Source organism: Opisthorchis viverrini (genome assembly GCF_000715545.1).
Source record: "Opisthorchis viverrini unplaced genomic scaffold opera_v5_204, whole genome shotgun sequence".
In the NCBI taxonomy this organism is placed as follows: Eukaryota; Metazoa; Platyhelminthes; class Trematoda; order Opisthorchiida; family Opisthorchiidae; genus Opisthorchis; species Opisthorchis viverrini.
In genome coordinates, this window is record NW_008751860.1 from 67602 (window position 1) to 78310 (window position 10709).

Below are 10709 nucleotides of genomic sequence, written 5' to 3' on the forward strand. Positions count from 1 at the left end.
CTGAAAATCTGGTTAACACCATCTTAATTTTCGGATGGGTGTACATCTTCAAACCATGTTGACGTGTTGTAAGGGTCAGTCCTTTATGCGATCGGAGAGTTCGTACTTACAGTCTAACCTCTCCTCCCTATCGAACGATACGCGTCACGTGATGATATACCTGGATTGTGACCCAAAAAAAATTCAAAAACCGAAAGAGGTACCAATAAAACTTATCAAACAAATCCGTCTACTTTCCTTACCTGTTTATACCATCCACATGCAATGGACTCTGTGTCCAACAGAGCGGCAAGTATGCCAAAAATACCAAATGCCAAGGCAAAGTCAGCCATCCGACGACGCCGTTCCAGTAAATGCCTTCTTCTTCCCAGATGATAGCCAATTCCTTTGGAGAAACGATCTGTGGGTCTTCGGGCCTTCTTATTCTTTCGGAGAGTGATTTCACGCCTTCCTGCACAACTGTCAAGTGAAGCCATTTGGGGAAAGGTAACCTCTGGGGATCGTTTTGGCAGCGATGTGGGTGACTCTCCTTTGGGCGCGGAGAGCAACGACCAGTTGTCTGTATCTTGTCTTACAACTCCGTTGTATTTCCATCCACGGGATGAGGTACTCAGAGCGGGATTCAAGGCAGTATCGTCCTTGAGACTGATTTTAGAAAAATAGATTTTCTTGATTAACGGAATATTCGTACAATTCGAAGCAGGTTCAAGTGAAAAAAGGTTCCACCAACCTTTCTAACATTTCGGAAGAAAAGCCAAGTTAACCGACAACATGAATTTATTATTCACTCATTGATGGATATCCTCTTGGAGAGTGGCCATTTGGCTCGAAATTCGGGGGTCACTCGTCTTCGAGGAGGGAATAAGCTGTTGGGGGGTTGTGTTCGGAGGAACACAAACGTCCATAAAAAACACTTCGCGCCTTACAGTCTACCATCGCCAGCCTTACCCTCAGTTGCGCTACGCATTCGTCGCAAACGGATAATTTGACAAATCCAAAGTAAACTGGATGGCCTGTCTTACGCGACCTCTGTCTATCCTTGCACTGTTTCCTTAGTCTAGCCTCGCCGCCCTTCTATCGGCGACCTTGTTCCACACCCTTCATTGGTCCACTCAACGGCCTCGACTTTATCTATAAATTTCCGAACCTAATTTCTCTGTCGATTGTGATGAGCAGATAAACATGCCATAAACTCAGTTATTTCGCCGGAGTGTCGTTTTATTTTACAGACTTGTGGCCGATCCAGTACGTTGCCAAACACGGGTGTGCCATGAGTGAGTATGCCAGGTTTAACGAACTATTCAACCAGCAACCCACTGACATGAGTCTCGTGATTCAGTAAAAACTTCTAGCTTCAGAATACAATGTTCGAAGATGGATTTATGCCGACACTGCCGGCTGGACGAATCGGTGATCATTTGGCGAGAGCGAACGAACTAATCTGGGAAGCCACGTGTCATTCTCTCAAACAACTCATTCACTCTGCTGTCCGCAGCAAGGTATTCGCTGTCTTTTTATACTGATATGTGCGGACTGCTAGCTTACAAAGTAATTTCTCACGGTATTGTATCCCGCCATAGCCTTTATGCTTGTGGTAAAAACCACTCGGGTCCTCTGTTACGTTTTTCGAAGGAACATCCAGAATTCAATAGCCAAACATCTATCCTATCGTAACTTTGCTTAAGTGTGCAAGCAGATTCGAGCCTAGAAACTGGTGAGTTATGACATCAAGTTTAGTCTCGGAAGGATCATAACGCAAAGGTCCAGTTTGACCCTTTCTGGTTCGCTGTAGTTCTCATCATCAACAGCACACGCTCTGTGAGCCCGGTACCTTTGCCGTGATCCTCTCGTCTTATTGTCCTACAGAAATTGCTTTCTATTTTTCCCCTTCCCGGACTCACTCCTTTCCTTATCGCCAAAATGGTTAAAAATGATCTTTATAATCGTGAACTACCGTCGAAAATATGTGGATAGTCATGGAGAAAGCCGATTAAGTGAATAACGCAACGAATGACAGAGTGCCTCCTGAGTGGAACGCGTACCTTCGAGACGAACTAGAATGATCCCGTTATGCAGTAATTTCCCCTCAAATTATCCCACATTCATTGATCGGAATACGATGAAAAGGTTTTTTTCAAACAACTGCAGTGTCTTGAGTATGTCTGAATTTATTTCCCACCTTTGGTTGCTTCTCAAATTCACCATCATTCCACGAATTGTTCGCACCTCTGATGAGATTTGTTGGAAAGACTCCAATTTGAGAAACTTTTAGTTTTAGTGGAGATTTCGTTCTGTAGTTGAAGCTAACCGATGTATCCGCAGCCCCGTCATCCCCATTGGGAATTGCAAACAGTGCGCACCTCACGGAGTTCCAGTAGGGAGCTTCGATTCCGCGACCTCCCGGCTGGCAGTTTGAATACTTTGTCTTTCTGCTACGAATGGATGATCAGCAGTCATAGAGGATATAGCACCAACTATCCACGCATCGGCACTGTTCATTCGAGGAGAGTGATCATCTGATTTGGTCACCGCCTGATCACGTGATTGAAGTTAATCACACTGATGATCAGCCTCTCGTGGTCAGCACAGATTGGTTTCACTGACAGCAGAAACTCTCCGCTGAATATCCCCATACCCCCTCACACTAACACCATATTCAATGTAACCAATTCAATATATAATTTCCTGGCTTCATACACGCTGGCTAATCCATGACTTTCCAAGTTCCCTATCTGCTCATCAAATCGATTTATTCTTTATCTTGCTTGTACGTGTCTAGCATTAAAAACCTCCTATCATTCTCAGAAATATTTGTGTCTCAATGCAGTAGTGAGTGAGTGAGAGGTTCTGTATACTCAAACTAGAATGGATCGATCGGAAATGACCGAAAAAAGCTCCCAGTAGGTTGCAGGCTACCGCACATCCGAGACCTTTCGTTATATGTCCGGCAAACCAACTGCGCATTTCTGGTGTAGAGCAAGTTTCACTGACGTTCGGACGTGATGACTGAGGTTTGCTAATCGTAAACGTTTGTACTTTCGTGCTTGTCTCGCATCTAAGTTGGCCAAAGTTAAAATCCCTAAATGGTCAGCCATATGAATGGGAGAGGAACACGGGACCAATGCCTTTGTCCATTGATGGGAAGTATCCTGAATGGTCCAATAAGTCCACCGGGGGAACGATCAGACTTTCGCACACTCAGTACACAAATTCACAATTATTCCAAAACGTGAGTCGTTTTCAACTTTCCCCTACACAGCTCTCGCAGAATCTCATCAAAGCTGCAAAGTCAAGCAGTGAACCAATCTGGAACGACCCGCAAACATCTCTTCACGGTAAGGAGAAAAATCATCAGTGTACGGTCGGTTGAAACCCACCGGAACAAATGACGTGCCCATTATCCGCACAATGCTCTCAGCTTCAAAACCTTTATAAATGGAGTAAAACTTTCTGCGCAAAAATGTTGAATTTTGTTGCGTATGTGCTCAGACCAAAAAAACCATCCTAATCCACGTTCATGTTTTTGCAGCTCACTAAATTTCATTGTTCACTGAAGCAACTAAGCCTGTGTCTGAAAAGTTTTAAGGGATAATTTCCCAACATCGCTGAGACCCCAGGATGCCTAAATGGGGCTCAAAAGTTTTTGGAGTGGTACTCTGAACTGAGTTGCCCGATAGCTTTAGTCCATCACGGATACGTCATAAATTCGAAAATTCCATTTCATTGTGCGAATACTGAGTGCCCGTGTGGGCAAAATTGTCTGAGCTAACACAATATCCCGCCATTGTATCTAGCCGTCTTCCCTCATGATAGCCAATAAAATTCAGTGTCGAATGCTACAGTTCCACGCGTTTTTGAGTACTGCCCGGACACTTTAGTCATTCTGACGATCAAATAACAGATAAGTGAAGAGTCAGGTGACAAGTTAACCGTAGATTGAATTTTTTTGTGGGTTTGTCTGTCAGCCTGAGGGTATTTTGCCACCAAGACTTTGATTTACAAAGAGTGATGATCAGCATGCATTCGCATCAGAGTCTCTCGGTAACAAACTTTGATCAATTCGCTATTTGGCGTCTTGACTTGTTTTTTTCGTAAGTCAGTTGAGAATGCCATCATCAACAACCAATGATGCAAATAGTTTTGGCTTGAAACACCTTCTTTCTATTATCTACTCAAATCAGCAATGTTCAACTGGCATTTTTTGAATTGTGGCCAATTTGTTAGAGCCAGAAATCAGTTGGACCCACGGGAATTTGGCCTGGTTCCGAACAATAATTGGGAATGAGACCCACCTTCAAGCACACAACAAAAACTCTGGACATCCAAATCTGAGTGATCTCCGCACGACCTTCACGTGTGGTGTAACAAACTCGACAGCAACTGACAACTTGGAACATCCACTTTCCATTCGATTTAGCGTATTTCGAGTAGGAAATCAATAAACTGTAGACGAATTTCTGGCAGAATTGGAAATAGTCTAACAATAGTACACTTGGTAAGTTCATCATTGGGTAAGGCGCGACTTTTTCGCTGGAGGATGATTGATTTGTCTCAGTTTTTGTTTGAAATTGTCTACTTGGCTGTTCATCCCGAATTCATCCTGTCTGATTAGAACCTAGCTAAGCTTCGTCATAATGTATGCTTCAGATGGACAAAAAAAAGACACTGAAGCCAGGTTGTTGACTCTTTTGAATACTGATAGCTGGATAACTTTGTTCTACTCTCAACAGGATTTTAACGACGTCAGTGGTTCTGGGTTATGCTCAACTTTTGAATGAAGCGAAAGATTCATAGTTTCCAGCCCAGTAGAGGTGTGTGATCTTTGTGCGGATTCTTCATACCAAGAAGCCGGTGGTCTGTGGAAGGATGCTGCATAGAATCTTCCAGCCACTGGTGACTAGTGACCTGGCGACTGGAGCCAGTTCTTATGGCAACGTCCAGTCAAGGCGCAGCGTGCCATACAGCCGTGCTATTATTCGCACATACTCCGGGGAAATCACTTTGCTTTAGGTGAAGTCAGTTTACGAGATGGCCACTGGAACGTTGGGCGTTTTTTGCTTGACTGTTACGCTGTTGCAAGGTATGGAGGATTATTCATACCTCTGTAGATGTATTAGTTGTGATGGCAATGTGTATGAACTTCAAAGGTCCGACTCACGTTGGCTAACTTGCAGTATGTGGTGTATCAGAAAGGCATACCCTTGGGGCCTTGAGTACCAAGCAACTGTAAGGGCCATATTGTTGCATGATTTTGAGACACAGACACTTCGAATAGACGCTGTAACGCTTTTTTATCACCGGTGCCTCAGAAAGGTTCCTGGTGTTGAATAGCATCCATGAATTCGTGACGAGGCAATTAGATAACGGGTATTTCTTTGTGCCGTTTGTAATTCATTCGCGGAGAACATCCAGCACCATCACCATGGCTCAGCCGTGTGTCAGGCATGCAGAAACATCCTCTAGCAAAACTAATGTTGTTCTCCCTGCCTCCTTCATCATGGCGAAAACGCGAGGTGGACACAACGTATGACTAGGAGGAAGGGTGCGAAAGAGATAAAGAAGAGTTTAGTTGTGGTTGGTGCGGTTCGCCTTCCAGGGTGAGGTCCAACTGACCCCCTGAGCTTGACCCGAGACAACCCAACAGATGACGGCTGCCGCATGTCAGTGGCGTTTGCGCCATCATTTTCATTCCAGCTTATCTAGTTGAAAGCCCGCGATGTGGACACCTCAGAATGCATGCAACAGTACCGGATCCCTCACTCCCCAAATCTTTTCTATTGTTTATAACTGAATAAACCGAAGTGGAACGTCAGTTGTTCATGATGATGACAAATTTGCAGCACCTGGTCTGTCTACAATTTTTTTTCATTTCTAATTCAACTACTTTGTAATATATACCTGGATACAAAGACTGTCAGCAACTGTTGGTAGAATTCCAACGTAAACGGACTATTTTTATGATTTCTTTCTGATTTCACTAACGTCTCCTTCTCTGCGTGAGTCTCCGATTAGTCTCTGCATTGTCCAAATTGGATACTTCCGACAACCTGGTAGAAGGTGACATAGGACCGATTACCAGTGAATACTAGGATCAATGTGATTCCCGTCACCTCAGTTCGGCAGGACATAGAACTGAGAAAGTCGCTAAATACCAACTTTCCACTTGCTTTCACCACTCGCGGACGCAACGCATGAGATAGACATTCAACTCCAAGCACCGATAAAAACCATATGCTGCTTTCCAAGTTTTCCAGGAGCAAAGTCACTTTTAGTTTTAACACGGTCGGAATCTCTTGCCCGAAAAAATCAAGTGTTGATCTTTGCAATGCACTACTCATTAGGTTGCTGAAAACGAGTCGACATCCCATGACCGGTTACGACCTTCTTCATCGGGCTCATCAGGTAGGCGCACTCCCCGAGTCTCCGTCAACCTTATGTTCTATTTGAAACCAAATTGCACGAAATCAGTGAAATACAATCATTTGCGAACCAATTTGGTTTTTCGAGAGACTCACCTGGAACCCAGCTGAATCTCTCGTTTGTGATATTTCCAGGCAACTGAATGTGCTGCACCAGGCCGTTTCATGTTTCAGTCGCTACGATTTTCGAGATATCGTGATACATGTATATCTTTATAATGTGCTACTCATAAGGTTGCTGAAAACGAGCCGACAGCCCACGACCGGTTCGGCCCTTCTCGGGGCGCATCAGGTAGTCGCAGACCCCGAGTTTCCGAGGTAGTCGCAGACACCGAGTTTCCGTCAACCTTATGTTCTACTTGACCAGTATTGATAAGTGTTCATCAGCATCATTCAATCAATTCTTAGGTTCGAAATGCAGAGTATGAACGAGAATAAGCCTCAGGGAGTAAACAGATCCCAGTAAGTTTTCGGACATTTTATGAACTTCGGTCGAAATGTATGGTTGTATCCGGCTGTTCTGTACCTTGAATGTCGGAAATACTTTGTTGCGGTTTGTCAGGAACTCTAGTCCTTTCTTACAGTATAAACGTCACCGTAGGGGCGGATGAACTGGTGTATGATACGCGTACCAACGTGTACGAACTCGGCCAACCTGCCTGTAGCAGGATCTCCTTTTTGGTTGGCTGGAGTCTTGGGCAGGATAGATTTCTTGCCAGGCACAATTAAGCACCGTGTGGATTCCAAATTCATCGAGCTCTTGGCATCTGGTTGTGACACGTCATCCGTATGGTCCACAGTGCCCCTTCCAGCTCTTATCGCGCATTTAGAACCCACGATTGATGGTAGTTGGTTGGGCCGTATCGACCGACACCAAGTAGACCTCATAAGCGCCAAAAAGTATGGCCGGAAGGTCACTTCTAACCTGGGACGGATAGATTGTACCCAATTCTTGTAAAACAGCGTAGATTTTCCCACTGTTTGGTGCTATATGCCTGTCCCGTACATATTGCATGCTTCGAACCCGCGAATGAAAGAAAACAAGCCAATGGTTATTTCGCAACCAACGCTTTCTTGTTATAGTGAATAAATTGATAAATGAACATTTTACACGTTTGGATGGAATAGCTTCACACCTGGATCGATAAAATATTCAATATGATTTTGGAGGAAGCACAGAGGTTGGCTTTCAAACACCAAAGGCGTGATTCTATGGAATAAACTGGCTAGGTTGATTTTATATCCGCCTCAATTTAAGTCCCCTCATTTTGTTCCTTAACCGGACTCATGGACTTTAGAAATTTTCGCAACCAACTGACTACAGATCAGCTGAACCGGTCTCTGCCTCACCGCAAAGCGTTGCCCACAATGGGTGATGAAATTCACAAGGTACCATTAGATCACTCACCTGTTCCCACTCCCCATGCTCGATTTCGGCTCCACAATCTGAATTCGGCTGTCTGTGTAGGGTAGCGTGTGACGACTCATGAGGATCATGGATACACGGCGTATTCTTGAGTCTAGTGGAAGTTCTTCACCAGGGGTAGATCTGCGTTTGGTCAGTGGTGCTAATCTCCCCGGGACAGACAATAGAATTTCCTTGGCAGAGTCAGTCGATCTTGTTTTGAGGATCGTGTGTGGGTTCTCAATCAGTGCGGGATGGTTGATTGAATTCAACTCGAAGGAATTGGCCGCAAGACCTTGTTGGAATTTATTCTAAAATGACAAACGCCGTTGCGGGTTGGGTAGATCAGGTTGGTTGCCACAAAAATCGAGTTGGAAATTTCACAAACAAAGCATAAGTACATTTCATCAATACACAAACAGAATAGACGGATACAAACAACAAACAATAGCAGTTTTTTGTTTGAAATCAAGAGAGAGGAGCTTGCATGACTTCAGTTTGAAGATGACAAAGCTCCAAGAGGTCCTTTTTGCATTTTTCTGCACTGATGGAATATCACACCTTCGTATAAGTTCTCGTCTGACATCTTTGAGGGGAACTTCTTCAGGTGTGAATCTTTTTCACAGGTGATGACGTGCCATAACATTGAGTAGGGACTTCAACTGTGAACTTGAAGATTTCTAACTACAGGAGAAGCAATCACACAACAAGACTACGTGCGCTGGGCTTCCGTAGAGTTTTTCATCGCCTTTTTTGAGGATGCTGACAAGGAACAGGTATATGGTTATTTGTAACGCACTAGTCATAAGGTTGCTGGAAACTCGTCGACAGCCCACGACCGGTTTCGTCCATCTTGTGGCTCATCAGGTAGGCGCAGTCCCCGGGTTTCCGTCAAACTTATGTTCTACTTGAAACCAAATTGCACGAAACTAGCATGATACACCCATTTGAAAACTAATTTGGTTTTTCGGGAAACTCACCTCGAACGCAACTGGGTCCCTCTCTTGTTTGCGATGTTTCCAGGTAAATGAATGCGCTGCACCAGGCCGCCTCATGTTTCAGTCGCTACTATATTCGAGATGTCGCCACATATGCGTATCTGTAAAGCACTACTCATAAGGTTGCTGAAAATTCGTCGACAGAGCACGACCGTTTTCGCCCTTCTTGGTTAGTCTATGGCTTCGATTGACCCGTCCACAGGGGACGGATATAAACGAAGAGAATTGACCTAGAAAAGGGACATCTTCATCTAATGCCTAGACGTAGTCAAATAGAAGAGCAGAAACTGCGCGCTGAAAAATTATTTTTAAAAATGTGAAAGCCGATTACAGAGGTGTGAAAAATCGATGCGAATAAGCATTGTGAAGGCTGTCTTCACACACACACCCCTGAAGATTGAAGGGTGTGAGACGGTGGAGGTACAAAATACTGCTGTCCACGTCAGTGAAAGAAATAAAGGTGGGTGGGCGGTTATTTACCGCAGAAAAGGTAATCACAACCAACGGAAAGTCTCTGAACTAAAAAGAACCACTTACTGTGGAGACTTCCTTTATCTCAAGAGTTTTCCCCCATCAACCTTATTCAAGTCCTCTCCACTAAGCCACATCTGATGCGCTCCACAAATGCTCGTAAAACTGAGATGCGACAGAAATTCTTGGGACAGAACGGCTAGACTGTTGCAATTTTACGACGCCACTCCATTCTTGTTTTGCTCAGGCTACCATGGCTCCTACACATCCGGCTGGAAATCAGGGGTAGGTAGTCTGATGACCAACTGGATCGATGGCCAAGTCGCAAGTAAATACTTAATTCATGCCGATGTCTTTGGCTGTCTAAGGGAGGTGGTGTGAGGATATTTGGGATTTTTGTGGAGATTTCGCCCTGTAAGTGGTTGGTTGANGGTTGAAGGATGAGCGGCGCTATATCCTGTCCAAGTGCGAGTTAATCCAAACTGCTGATCAGCCGCTCGTGGCCGAATGGTTGTGTTCAAACTACTAGCCAGGGGGTCGCGGGTTCGAGACTCTCCGGAGTTTCGTGTGCTGCGCACTGCTGATGATTCCCAATAGGGATGAAACAGCTATGCGGTGCTTCTCGAATTTCAACATAGGTTGTTGTTCACTTAGAGGACAAAATCTCCACAAAAATGCGCTCGCATAATTAAACGAAAACATAGAATATGAAGCCTTCTTTTCAGGCCAAAACTGAGGATACAGAGCTCGTCATCTGGGTCGAGTTCAGTATGACCCACTTTGTTACGTGCTAGTGGTCAAGTTTGTCCACATTTTCTCCCAGCTAGTTGTGGGCTTGTTCACCTAGAAATAACTGACGTGCTGACACGAATCCCGTCCGAAAAGAATTCTGTGCCGATTTTGTACCAAACAAAAAGTTACGTGAAGTATATCTTTGTAGTGCACTACTCATAAGGTTGCTGAAAATCCGTCGACAGCCCACTACCGGTTTCGCCCTTGGTGGGGCTCATCAGGTAGGCGCAGTCCCCGAGTCTCCGTCAACCTTATGTTCTACTTGAAAACAAATTGCACGAAATTTGCGAATGTACACTCGTTTGCCTACCTGATGAACCCCAAAAAGGGCGAAACCGGTCGTGGGCTGTCGACGGCTTTTCGGCAGCCTTATGAGTAGTACGTTGCAAAGATATACATGTATCGCGATACCTCGAATATCGCAGCGACTGAAATATGAGGCGGCCTGGTACAGCACATTCAGTCGCCTGAAAACATCACAAACGGGAGATTCAGCTGGGTTCCAGGTGAGTCTCTCGAAAAACCAGATTAGTTTGCAAATAAGTGTACATTTGCTAATTATTCAAGACTTATTATGATGACAGCCCCAGAAACCTCGACGTTGGTACTATCCGCCCGACCTAT

At 44.7% G+C, this 10709-nt stretch overlaps 1 protein-coding gene across 1 annotated transcript in view; it reads right to left on the minus strand.

Moving 5' to 3' along the window:
• Positions 1-242: 242 nt before the first annotated feature.
• The window catches only part of T265_14488 (hypothetical protein), a gene marked incomplete at both ends in the record, with an annotated part of 15937 nt that continues 5470 nt past the window's right edge, over positions 243-10709 (minus strand). Inside the window, 2 exons of the mRNA XM_009173886.1 lie at positions 243-645; positions 7828-8135. Of these exons, the coding sequence (XP_009172150.1) occupies positions 243-645; positions 7828-8135 (711 nt within the window). The remainder of the gene's footprint in view (positions 646-7827; positions 8136-10709) is intronic.